Here is a 13,487-nt window from a genome sequence, read left to right on the forward strand (position 1 = left end):
AAAGAGGCAGAGAGGCAAAAAAAAAAGCCCCTGCATCCGACTCGGAAACAATTTGGCTTAAAAACACCAGATTTTTTCCCTTTAATTTCTAATCTAATCTTTGTTAATGTGAAAAGGTGGCGACGGTGTTCTGAGTCTGCTTACCTGCACCCCTGAAAACTGCACAACCTGCCTCTTCTTTTCCATTTGGAATGCCTTGGTTAGTCGTGAAAAAAAAATTAAGAATCCTAAAGTTTTGGATTGTCCCTAGGCTTCAAAGTCAACGTGCCAGAGATTCATTCTGCTTTTAGAGCTGCTGCTTCAGACCCTTTTCAGCACAGCATTGATTTATTCTCCATTCACATTTGAAAGATTTTCTTTGTAACCTTTAAGACCGAGGGACTGAATTTATTTTAAATGAAAAATGAGCTCCTGGAGCACAAGATGGCATCCGCAGAGATAAGTGCTGGGTTGCTGAGCTGGTATGTTCTAGCTGATGTGAATTCTTGACTGTAAGACCATCATGACTAATAAGCCAGGAGCAAAGCAGATTCACAGCTTGAGCTACAATCTTGTACCCTGGGCTCCCAGGCTGGCTCAGAAATGCATGCTTTAATAACCAATACGTTTCACAGTTCAGTCGTGGCCAAAAAAAAAAACACCACCCCAAAAGTACTTCTTACCAGGCCAGCTTGGGGGACAGAGGGACACTACACTGAGCAAAGTGGGGACAAAAAGAACAATTTCCTCCACAAGAGCCCGATGGAACTGTGCCTCCTGTAAGAGGCAGAAAAGCAATGCAGCACCAAGTGTGAACCCCGGGGCTCTGCTGGCTGCTTTAATTGGGATTGGGCTGGGAAGTTTTTTCCTTTGACAGCCTTTGTCCCTCTCCCTATTCCCCAATGCCAATGCTGGATGTGGCTGCGATATTGTGAGCAGGACAAAAGTTATTTTCTGGTCAATTAAACTGTCCCCCTCGTGTTCCTGGTCTCTGAAGACAGAGGCACCGGTGGCAATAACGATGAGCGTTGAGTTCTCCGAACAGTATTTCACTCTGCTTTTCCTGCTCTTCTCTCCACCTGCCTCCACATCCCTCTCTCTTTCCTTCTCTCTCTCTCTCCCTCTCTCTTCCTCTTCCCTTCCCGAGGATGGCGAGTGCTGATCCGTTGGGGTAAGCTCTAGTTTTGGATTATTCCTCTTGCGGGACCTGTTGTATCTTGTAGAGAAACTTTTTGATTTGCACTTTACAAATCCGACACAGGCTGATCCCCTCCAGTGAATGAGGCTTCACAGCAGGGAGAGAGAGAGAGAGACGTGGGAAGAAGCATTTTTGTGTGTGTTTGTGTGCTTTTACGTCGGAGTCACACTCCCTAGGATTTCCTTTTGGGTTCTTTTTTCTTCTCTTGTTTGTCTCTCTGTTTCAATGTCCGTGGGCACAGAGAACTATCCTCAGGCACTGTGCAGGTACCAGGACACCTGCTGAGAATGAAACCCCCTCCTCTCTTTTTAGCACTTTTTGTGTCCATTTGGTACCCTCCAGTTAATTTTGATCTTAATTTATCCTTTTTTCTTCTTTTTTTTCTAAAGATGAAGCTGAATCCCATCCATATTATTAAAAATACTGCTGGGCATTCCCTCTCCTTTTTAGTATCTGTTTTCTTAAGAGGTGAACAGATGGCCCTAGAGACAGATCTATCTTCAAAGCTCTTTATTTTCAATAAAGAGGATACAAGTACAACTAGGGTTGCAGTCACGCTTCAAATTAAAGTTCCATTTACAAATGCTTAACAGAAGGAGAATATTTTATTAAAAAATAATTCAATCAAAACGTTGCAATAGATCACTACAGACTACAGCAAAAGCTTATTGAGAGGTCACATAAAGCCAATTAGCACCAGTAACGTTGACTCCTCGTGTTTGTAGCCTGCTTTACTAGTCCTTAATTCTTTCTGAACCATTTATAAATGGAACTTGGGTGTAATTGGCCCAGTGAGGAGGGTGGTGCCATCCAACATCACCCTCTGTGACACTGAAAGGAAGAAGAGGTGTGTTAGCAACACCCGTGGGCCTTTCTCTGTGCTTGTTGCAAGGCTTCATCTTACAAGAGGTTATTGCCTTGAGTAGACCTTCTGGCTGAAGCATAAGTATCCTCAGGAAGAGCTGTTAGAAGTAGTATTATTTGCACAGTTGGGAGTGTAAGACAGTGGGACATCAAAGGAATTCTCTTCATATTCCTTAGATCAGGGAGCGAGGAAGCACAGCTCGTATCTTTTGGACACCCAAGAGTGTTAGCCATGAAGTCTAACACACAATGCCTGACTGCTCACCCATTGCATATTAATTCAGGTCATTTTCAGGGCTCTCAGACCCTGAAATACAGTTTAGAACGTTTTCATTTTGTTGGAGTGAGCAAACATAGAAGAGTATCAAATTCCACCCAATTTACGCTGGAAGCAAATAAGAGGTTGGCTGGGTATTTTGGGAATGCCTTTCAAAACTCCACATGGAACCCAACCAGTGGAAAATTTCGAAGCCATTTCACCCAGGGACACAAGCCTGATGCATTTCTGCACGCTGCATGCATGCTGCAGGCTCCCCTTCTTGGAAGCATGGCTCCAGCTTGACCAGCTAAGAGGCTGAATTCAGCATCCTGGTAAAACTGTGCTATGAAAGCAAGTTCTGCTGGGACTGCAAGAAGGCACCAAACCCCCTTTGGCTGCTAGAAAAATTCCTGTGAGATGGTTATTCACAGAAGATGCCAAATCTGACCCAAATGCTTAATGCTGGCTGTGAAGCCTTGATGGTGTGTAGCAGATGCACCATTTAAAGCACTTGAAAATCCATCTGGGTGAAGGGCTGTGAGAGCGGCTCTGGACGTGGGCTCTAGGTGGTACAGCTACCAGGTCTCCAGTGCTTTTCCTTCTCGTGCTTCTCTCTGCCCACACCTCAGCAGTGTGAGGCTTCAGCCCTTCACCTCTTCCAGCTCTCAAGAGATTCTGCAGTTCTCTGGGACCAGCTGGAAACTGGATTCCAGCTTCTCAATTTCACCAGGAGGAGATCACTGGTGTGATGAATTGGGCTTCACTCGGCTTCCCCTTTGAGAGCAGCTGGCTAAAATGAGTGAAAAATGATGTGAAAACAAAGGACTTTTTAACTTTGATACTTTGAGGTATCAAATAGATTGAATGATGTGTAAAATCCTCACATCTCCTGAAGCCCACCCACGCACGTTGCGTTTCAGTCCTCGGCCTCTCTCTTTCATAGCTCAGACGTCTCCAGATTGTTGTCCATCTGTGAGATGGGAGGAATAGCCTGTGATGGTCTCAGGGCCCACGTGATGTTCAGAGTGCCCTCTACATCTTCCCCCTCCTCAACCTTGGGTCTAGCTCCCTTACGTTTGGGGTATTTTTTAATTCCTCTCTCCCTCCAGGCTTGGCAGAACAACGATGTCACTTTGGAAGGGACTGAAGAGTCTCTTCTTGGGTCTCTAAACCTGGCAGTTGTGTTTGAGGGAATGCTCTTTATCTGAGCAGTAACTTTTCTGCTTGTATTTCCAAGGGCTTTTTGGTGGTCTCCATTGAGTTGAGTGCCCAAGCATACAGCAATGCAAAACTCAGAGCAGAATGAGTCACACCCCATGTCTGTGGTTTTATAGATTGTCGCATTTAGTCTTAAGTTATTGGAATAATTACAGATTTAATACTTCCAATGACATTTAATGCCTGTAGAGACTCTTAGGAGGTTAGTCACTAGTAGATATTTCCCACTAACTGAACGTAGATCACAGCCCTAGAGATGACATCATGTTTTTCTCCTCGTTCCACACGTAAGATGATGGAGGGTCTGCCAGACTAACGTGCTGCCTGTAGGGCCTCATACTTCCATTTGCTGGTGAGAGGGGAGAAAAATGAAAATTCTCTCTGTTCTTTCATTACAGCATTTTGGCACCATTTTCATGACTTTCTTTTGGCCCTGCCCTGGTTCTGTCCACCTGACTCTGAGATACAGGAGCAGTGCATGTGGGGTTTTTTTTTAAATTAACCAGTATTTTAGCCTTTCCCAGCTAAGAAGATCTTGATGGGAGGGATAAATCTGTCACTCGTTAGTATTTTTGTACTGGAGTGTAGAACCTGCCACGGTACTGAGTTCTTACAGCCAGCTTGGGAACTGTTTGTAGAGGTAAATTATGGGAGGTTTATTAAATTGAAGAAGGTGGAAGGAAGTTCTCCCTAGCCTGGGTGTCATCCCACACCAGCACTCCCTGGTAGAAGGGAAACGTTCTGAAAACGTGCAGCTCTCTTTTCACCCTGCCACTTAAAATTCACCCAGGATTCTTTAAACTCTTTCCACTGCTCCTCTATACAAATTCCAGTGTGGACAAACTAAAACTTGCTGTAGGGTCAACTTAACCTCCCTACGGATTGTGCATGTCAATGAGCAGCAGAAATAGAGCTTGTTCGATAGCACTCGTGTGGATGCTGAATGCATTTCCAGGAGGATTTCACACTAACTCTCTCTTCTGTCCCCTACCTCAGGCTCCTAGGCTGGATGAAAACACAGTACACCACAACTCTTTTTCAAATATTGCTTCCAATAAGGCATGGGGAGGTGGGAGGTGGGGCCTGCCAGGTGTTGCCCTCCATGCGTGTGGTCGTTGGTGTACAAAAATAGGAGGCAATGGGGTTGGGAGGGGAGGGTTCAGGACTGTTGGCTGCACCTGAGTGCAAAAAAAAAAGGAGATAGCAGATTGGAACTATTAATGGAGTATCCTGGAACTCAGGTGAGTGTCAGAGAGGACGTTCCCACCACAGCTCAGAGTTGGTGGGAACATCTCCGAGCGGGAGCGTTACTCCAGGTTAGGTGTTTAACTCCATCTCTGGGCACCTAAATGCCTTCCACGTTTGTCCAAGATAATCTGTAGGCTCCTCTTGTCATTTAGGGTTTGGAAGAAGCTTTTCCTGATGACTCACACAAGGAGGATTTTGCTTAAATGGACTTCCCATATGCCAGACATATGTGTTGCACTCAGCTACCTCACTTAGAGGAGAGGCACATAAAATAGCCTTTCAAAAGTCAAGCAGAAGGTTCTTCCCTTAAAATTACTTGGCATAAACCTTTATGAGTGCCCCAGATCTTGATGGTACAAATTTAGGTTTAATCTAAGTGCAGCAGAATGCCAAGACCAAGCTTCTGGTTTTTGGCTGCTGTGCTTTGATGGGCAGATTGCAGCAGGGGTAAGAGGGAAAATGTTAATTTGGGAATTTCTGCACAGAACGAGCTCCCCAGATTTTCAGGGTGCAAATTTGGTCAAAAATCACACTGAGACTGGGCATCTGGGTTTCAGCCCTTTCCCCTGATGGACAAACTGCAATGAGGTAGGAAGAGGAGCACCAGGGAGTAGCTTCTGCAGAGGACACAGCCAGGAAGAGCAGGACCTGCCGTTGTTGTGTTCAGTCCTTGGGAAGAGTTTCTCTCTTTCAGTTCACATACTTTTTAATAATTCTATTACTTCAAAATTATTTAGCAATACGTGTCTGGGAGACCATTTTAGAAAGTGATTTTTTTGTTGTTGTTTTATTCCTCTGTGATAGTCAAAGAGAGTAAATTGAGACAGTTTATGGTCTAAATGTGTTTCATGTTCTCTTACGTGTAGGCTGACATGAACTGTCTGTGTCAGTTTTCAGTATGTATGGGTGCAGACACACACAGAAGCACCTAGACTCTTTTCCAGGCATCTACAGGATTTCACCTTTTCATGTTTGTTACCTGAAGGCAAGTAGTTGCTTTTGGGGCTCTTAGATAGGTGAAACATTGGGAGGTTTGCTCTATTGACGTGTTGCATGGTGGCTGCTCAACAACTAGGTTCTTAGCCCAGCCCTCTCCTAGGAGATGTTTCAGTCTTCAAGACAACTTTCTTTCTACTCAAGGAGGGCAGAAAGGAGCTGCCTGTGGGGCCTACTCATTTATGGTCACAAGGAGGGGTTGTTTTTTTTCTCCACTGAGCAGCCCTCCTTCTGGAAACTTCTGCTGCTGAAATGCTCGTGCATTTGGGCTCTCTGCCCTTTCAGCACCTTCCAAATAGGATATTTGTACTTTTTATTGTCTACAGCTGACATTTTTTGTGGGTGGCCTTTGCTGGAGAGCCTAAGAGCATTACAGTCTAGGTGGCCTTGTCAGCAAATAGTTTATTCTCCTTTGACTGACCTAGTTCTGAGGACACTTGGGCTGTTATCTTGATGTTGGTAAACTGATCAACAACAGCAGAGCTCATTATCCATAGAGGAGACTTGTCTTGTTTAATACACTGTTACTGGAGAGCAGAGACTTGAAAACCATCAGTGAGAAGCTGGGAAGGGTTAAGCCAATGTGAGCTTTGATTTCAGTGGGAAGTCAGAGAACGCTTTGAGTTGGAAGGGACCCCAAAAGGTCATCTAGTCCAACCCCCCTGCATTAAGCAGGGAAGTCATCCCATAGGGAGTGATTGTGTGCCTGGGTCATGGAGGCTGGGGGGTTTTTCCTTAATATCTGGAAGACTCCCCTACCTTTGAACCTTCTACACACAGTGCTCATGACAGAGAACATCTCGTTCTGTGTCCACCAGCACTGCACAGAAGAGAATTCTCAGCACCAAGATGAATGTCTGGAAGGTTCTTTTTGAATTTGGTAGCTGAGCTTCCACAGGTCAGATGTAGAAGCTTCCACGTGTTTGATGACCAAAAGGAAGATAGCAACTCCTCTAATGAAAAGGGATTTAGTGTCCTCCCTGAGCAACAGCAATTCTTTGGTTTGAGGGTGGGACAGCTGAAAAAAACGTGACGGTAGGGGAAGGAGAGTCCTGTGCTTTTCCAGTGGCAGCCTCCCTCCTCCTCCTCACTTCATGCCTGTGCCTGTGGTGGCTGGTGTTGAGGGTGGTTCCTCAGCCAGGTTTTCTGAGAGCTGTTTCCCTTGTTGTGTCCATTCAGGTCTCGGTCAATCAGCGGAGCGTCGTCCGGGCTCTCCACCAGTCCACTCAGCAGTCCAAGGGTAAGTGGTGCTGCTTCAAGATCTGTTGGTCCAGTTCACTCCCACATGCTTGGTGCTTTTCGACCTCTGTTGCTGCAGAGCTGTGGCTCTTAGCTGGGATGTTTTGTTTTTCCTTGGCAGCTTGTAAATTTTCCTGGGTGGGGAGGTACTCACAGATGCAAGCAGAGGATTGCTCAGACGTGTTCCCTGCAGCCTTAGCAGGGATCTCACTGTGCCTCTGCCCTTTTTCAGTCTCAAAAGCAGGTAGAATACCATTGCTACGACTAAACACTGCCATAACCAGCTGAGGTCTGGGTGCAGAGTGGTTTCAGACCAAATACCAGCAACCATTTCACAGCTACAATGCCAGTTACAGCTAGCTGGGTTCTGCTCGCCTCAGCTTGTGGTACAAAGAAAACATAAATTACATCAAAAAATTATTACATTAAGAAATAAGAAAAGAATTAGAGAAATCTGAGGGGTGGCAAAATTAAAAGGAAAGTAAGTTGACTAATGGAGGTGAGGAAAGAACACTCAAACTCCTATAAATAAGGTGCATTCATGTGCCATTACTTAATGTACAGTCAACTAAATGCCAATACTCAACTGATGCTCAGCTAGTACAAAACATCCTTGATAGTCCATCTGTTGGAAAGTTACTAAGCAGTCTAAGTGCAGTGAGGGAGGCCACCCTCTCCTTGGTAACTGCAGGGATAGGAGTGAGTTTTCCTGCTGTCTGACAAAGTCAGCTCAGTCACTTCAATCCTGCAGTCCTTACACAAGCCGAGACCCTTCAAGACATCTGTAGGGCTGTGGCAATCCATGTCACCTCATTGTCTGGCCCAAAGTCTTGGGAGGATGGCTACATCCTTTTCATGACTTCCTGAGAAGATGCCATCCCCCGTTGGGAAGGGATGTATTCCATGTGTTGGGATGACACTCCTGGATCTGCTGTTAGGTGCATGAAGATAACATCAGCATTCCAAGTATTTAAAGCTGTAATTCCCCAATAGCATTAGGTGTAATTCTTATGCATAAAGACACACTGTTGGGTGTCAGTTTATAGGCTAGGAAAAATTCCAGCTCTTTGCTTGATTAAACTGTTTTGTGAAACATATTCTGGGTTCCTATCAATTGCTCCCATGTTTTGCATTTGGCATAAATGTGTTTGTGGTCTCCACTGCATCTTAATCATGCCAGGAACCAGTGAAGATCCATATCCTTCCTCCTGCACTGGGACTCCTGGATGTCAGTGGAACAAAGCAGAGAGCTGGGAACTCTTACACCCCTGTAAAACGTGCTGAAAAAGAGCATGGAAAAGGTTTTGTGCAGAAAATAAGCACCTGTTGCAGCAAACCTGAATCTTGATCTCATTAATTGTTCTCTTGGGATCAGTTTGTGACATCTCAGTAGGACTACATCAAAGAATAAGGATGACAAGATCTTCTTCCATAGTTGCTGTGTCATACTCTCATTACTTAATAGGCAGTTGATTAAATAGTCTTCAAAGGGATTTAGCAACCAGCAGATCACAGCAATATTAAGGCAGGTCAAATTTGAGGCTTAAAAGGAAACGTTGGATTAAAAGTAACATTATTTTTTTAAATGTCCTTACCTGTGCTTCTAATAGCACCTTAGATTATTGAAAGAGAACGTACTTTAAAAAGCAAATACACATTTCACTACATGCACTGCTCAGGTTCAGTTCTACCTTAATTCAACAGCAACCAAGAGTTCTTAAATCTCACAAGATCTTCCTAATGGCGTTCCCCATGGCCCCAGCTGAAATACAGGCCTCATCTTGTGCTTTATTTCCTTATTAGAAATGTGGTAATTAAGGGGGCCCATTCAGATTCTTAATGACTTAAGTGGGAGTTGAATTTGACTTGCAAATTTGCTTCTCAAACCATCATAACCATAAGACACAAAAAGTGCAAGGAAACATTTGCAGTCAACAGTCGTTGACTTTGATCCATTGGTGTCATTTGCAAATGGTTAAGAGCCAGAAGCTGATAGTGATTTCTATAAATTCACCACTTTCCTCATCTTTTCCCCTTTTTTTCTCATGGGTGATCAGAATTTGCCAACGTGGCAGACTGAATTTAATGTTATGATCCTAACAATGATACAAAGAGTTTGAGGTAGGGTTAGGCCACCAAAATGGGAAGAAAACCAGCAAGTTCTTTAATTATAAAACTTCAAGGCAGGCAGTTTTAAGGATCAGCTCTTAAATACATTTCTACATTTTAAAAATAGGACAGTTTTGTGCTGTTCCATCAAACCCAGCAGGTAAACTCACTGGTGAGTGTGCTTACCTGGGACTGAGATTGGTGGCATGGTTACATCTACATGGTCTGTCTGGAGAGTGCTTGGGTACAGCTTTTGGGTATTAAGAATGGATAAGAATAATAATAGTGGTGATAAATAACATATAATAGGTAATTATTTATAGAAATCAGGGTCTGAGTGCAGAGAAAAACTAAAGATCTTGAGTAGTGACTTCTACTTGTGTTCTTTCTGTCTACTTGTGTTCTACTTCTACTTGTGTTCAACTTCTGCTAGTACTTGTAATCTAAGGAATTAACAGCAATGTTTTGTAAGGACTTTCATTTTGATTTAAATGTGATTTTTAGCTTACTAATATCCCTTTAAAAGGCTTCTATCCTCCCAAGTCCCTCTTTTACTGTTTGCTGCCAACATGTGAATGGTTTCCCAAAACGCCTTCAGCCGTGTAAATGTTCTTTTTGGGGAAGAAAAAACCCAACTCATAATCCCATTCCAACAAGGGATGGATTATGAACTTTGGTTGTCTTCTCCTTTACGACCTGTCGTACCAAACAACGGCCTCCCCCCAGAACTGGGACTGAATGGCAAATGTTGCTGGGACTTTATGGCAGAAATGGGGACTGCCGAGCTGTCCTGCGGCGCCACGAGGGACGTTGCAGGAGAAGCATAAAGTCTGATGGATGGGAAGCACCATCTCTTCCCAGAGAAACAAATTTGCCAGGCCTCTGTGAAGTTCTTGTAGCTCTTCACAGCTGGAACACCAACCCGAGCTCCTGTTTCGTTTGGGTGTGTGCTCCAAAGCCTCCAAGTGAACGCTCCCCAAGCCAGGGGAGGAGACGTGGCCACGTGGCATCACTCTCCCAGGCTGTGAGGTAGCCAGAGGTGGGGTAGAGAGGATGGAAGAGGTCCTGAGCGGTGTGTGCAGCCACCCCTGTGTATCACCTGCCACTCCGTGTGTATCACACGCCTGTCTGGGGCTCATCTCTCCGCCGGCTTTGCGCAGAGGCCACTTGGAGCTGCAAGAGGTGGTCCCATTCTTGGCACATCTCAATTTGTCTGTGGCTTGAGTGGTTCTTCACCCCCTCCCTCACCTCCCCACAGCATCGTGCTTCTCTCACTGCAGGGCAATCAGAACAATCCCAGAGAGATGGCATTTCTCTCTTCTTTTTTTTTTTTCTCTTGGTTACTTCCTTTCATTTTGGTTTGGTTTGGTTTGGTTTGGTTTTTTTGGGGTGTATTGAAATTTCTTTTTTGGTTTTCCTTTTCCTTCCTTTTGACTTTTCTTTCTGTTGTTTTCCTTTGCTGACACGTGGTTGGTGAATATGATGAAGGCTGTTATGACACTGTTGTTCTCGCTGCCGCCGCTGTTGTTTTATTATGCTGTGTTCCCAGCTAACTGCATGTCTTTTTTTTTGTGTTTTTTTTTTTGTGTTTTTGTTTTTGTTTGTTCGTTTTTCGTTTCTTTGCAAAACCCTTTTCCCCTCCCTACCCCTCACTGGCCCTTTCACCTCCATCTCTGGTGTCTCCTCGTTGACATGGTGCCTCTTTGTGCCTCGGCTGGATTTGGTTCTTGCCTTTCCTTTCCTTTCCCTGCTCGCCCGCTCTGTGCGTGCCTCACTGTTTTTGGTGTGCATGGACACCCTGCGTCTGTCTCGTAGCCTATCAGAAAGTTCTTCATCCCCCCTCAGACCTCCGACCTCCCTTTCTCTCCCCGACCCCAAGTCTCCTTGGACCCTGATGCTTGTAGGAACGCCTCCAGGCCTGGACATGTCCTCCAACCAAAGCCAGCACTTCAGCCCAACCCAAAGACGCAGACTTTGCCATCCAAGAGCAAATTGGCCGAAAAACCACTCCAGTCAACTAAATCCAACCCGCTCCCCACCAGCAACACCAGCTCCCCCTCCTCCCAGAACCCCCCTGGGCAGAACGCCCCGGGCCGCGCGCCCGCCGCCGCCTTCCACCCGCAGCTGGTTGGCCCCAAAGTCCAGCCCAACCCTATGTCTCCTGTTAGATTGCTCCCTTCTAGTACTGACCCGAGCACCAAATCTATCCCCATCATACAGGTCACCCCTCACCCCTCTCCAAGGGGAAGTCCCCTCCCTACCCCCAAGGGGACACCTGTCCATACGCCAAAGGAGAGCCCAGCAGGCACACCCAACCCAACACCACCATCCAGCCCCAGCATTGGAGGAATGCCCTGGAGGACACGGCTCAACTCCATCAAGAATAGTTTCCTGGGGTCTCCTCGCTTCCATCGCCGGAAATTGCAAGGTGAGTCCAGGTTTGTTCTCTCCTACAACACAGGAAAGGTCTCTCTTGGGCTTCTCCACTCATTTTGCCAGCAAACCCAGAGCTCTGCTCATTCTCCTGTGGCTGTACTCTTGGTTAATGGAGGTTTTCTTACCTCCTGTGGTCACTGGTGTAGAAATCTCCTCAATGCAGTGGTTTCATACCTGCTGGGCTTAGTTCAGCTTTCACAGCCTCTGGAGGGTTGAGATGTGCAGAATTTCCTCCCTCCAGCTCCAGGTGGCTTTTTGCATTCAGGCAAAGGGCACCCAAAATCACGTGTCTTATCCTCAGATGTCATCAGCAGCTATCCCCACAGCCAGGGGTGTACTGGGGTGTGATCCCATGGGAAAAGAGGATTACAGCCATGGAAGAGGTGGATTCTTGAGCTGTGCTGGTCAGGGGAATTGTCTTTGAGATGGTGGGAGAATTCCAGCAGTGACTGAGCTGCGTCCAACTGGGCTTGGAAGCAATTCCAGAGCCATCAGTTTGTCATGGTGTTTGAAGTGCACCTCTTGAAGTGCACCTCTTGATCAGAAACATTGAGCTGGAGACGTGTGAGCGACGTTCAAATGCCAGAACTAGTTTGCAGAGGCAGGGGGCAAACTCCAGAGGGTGTAATGCTGGAACTGTTTTATTGGTATACAGCAGAAAATTCAAGGTGTACTGAACCCAACTTCTTTTGTCCCTCCCTCTCTTCGGCTGCGTGTGCACGGGCAGTACCTACACCTGAGGAGATGTCTAATTTAACCCCGGAGTCATCCCCAGAGTAAGTAATTTGCCAGCACACTACTCTTTTTTTCTACCACATACCAATGTCATTTCCTTGCCTGAATGTCACCAGGTGACATATTCCTGTTGTGGATCAGTATCTGGCTGTAACTCGTTATCCTGTGAGGGGGACAGAGATGTGAAATGGTTCTTCTGTGAAGAACCCTGGATAAAATCCACACCAGCGGGGTCAGCAGAGATGAAACAGTCTCCCAGTAACCACATTTCCTCGTGGCTTGCTGAAATATTGGGTTTGTAACACGTTCCTTCCCTCTTCTTTCATGTGGTCGTCAAGCAGATAGCTCCTGGGGAGCAGAGAGGATAATCCATGGCTTACCCTGGCATGAAAAAGTCTCCCTCTTAGCCCAGGAGAGTTTGCACCCTCAGGATAACTGCTGAGATCCTTCAGAGGGATCTTTGGCTGCGATGGGGAACGTGGTGCTAATTTTGGGCAGCAGCACTGGGACCTGCAGAAGCTGTTTCAGATTCAGGCTGGTCCCTAGAAGTCGTTTTTAGCGCGTCACTGCGTGGCGGGTTGGGAAGCCCCTGCCAGAGAGTGCTGCTCCAGAGATGGGCAGCAGATGCCAAATGATTCCTTCTTTATTTTCACAGCTTGGGTTTGTGCCCCCAGTGCCCACCCAGGCAACTTGGCCTTTTGTCAAGGAACTCGTGTGAAATATTCATGAGCTGTAGATGGGAAGTTTGGGCCCGGAGTTTGGGAGCTGGTGGCCACGGTGTTGCCTTAATGATTTTGATCTGGTGTGAGGTGGGCACTCTGTGTCTAATGCTGCAGATTGGGGAGGGATACAGGCTTCAGGAAAGGGAGAAGGAAAGGACCATAAAGGTTAGTAAAAGAAATCCAGGAAGAAAAAAAGGAATAAATTATGTTTTCAACACTTCAGAGCGTTTGGTAATAGGAAGGCAGGAGAGAATTTCATAAAATCAACACATCCTTGTCAAAGAAATGGGTTCTGCTCTCATCTCAAATGTTTTAAAGGCCGTTAAAGCAGAAAACCTTCAGAGTTAAATTTCTCTCTCTTCTCTCTCTTTTCTCTCTTTTCTCTCTTCTCTCTCTTCTCTCTCTTCTCTCTTCTCTCTCTCTTCTCTCTCTTTTCTCTCTCTTTTCTCTCTTGTCTCTCTTGTCTCTCCTACCTCTCCTTCAC

At 45.8% G+C, this 13,487-nt stretch overlaps 1 protein-coding gene across 1 annotated transcript in view; it reads left to right on the forward strand.

Moving 5' to 3' along the window:
* Positions 1-13,487, forward strand: part of LOC103769313 (serine/threonine-protein kinase BRSK2) — a gene marked incomplete at its 5' end in the record, with an annotated part of 77,857 nt that overhangs the window by 38,547 nt on the left and 25,823 nt on the right. Inside the window, 3 exons of the mRNA XM_008936499.1 lie at positions 6,942-7,002; positions 11,331-11,538; positions 12,274-12,322. Coding sequence (XP_008934747.1) covers positions 6,942-7,002; positions 11,331-11,538; positions 12,274-12,322 — 318 coding nt within the window. The remainder of the gene's footprint in view (positions 1-6,941; positions 7,003-11,330; positions 11,539-12,273; positions 12,323-13,487) is intronic.

This window comes from Merops nubicus, unplaced genomic scaffold, assembly GCF_000691845.1.
Source record: "Merops nubicus isolate BGI_N331 unplaced genomic scaffold, ASM69184v1 scaffold7473, whole genome shotgun sequence".
Taxonomy (NCBI): Eukaryota; Metazoa; Chordata; class Aves; order Coraciiformes; family Meropidae; genus Merops; species Merops nubicus.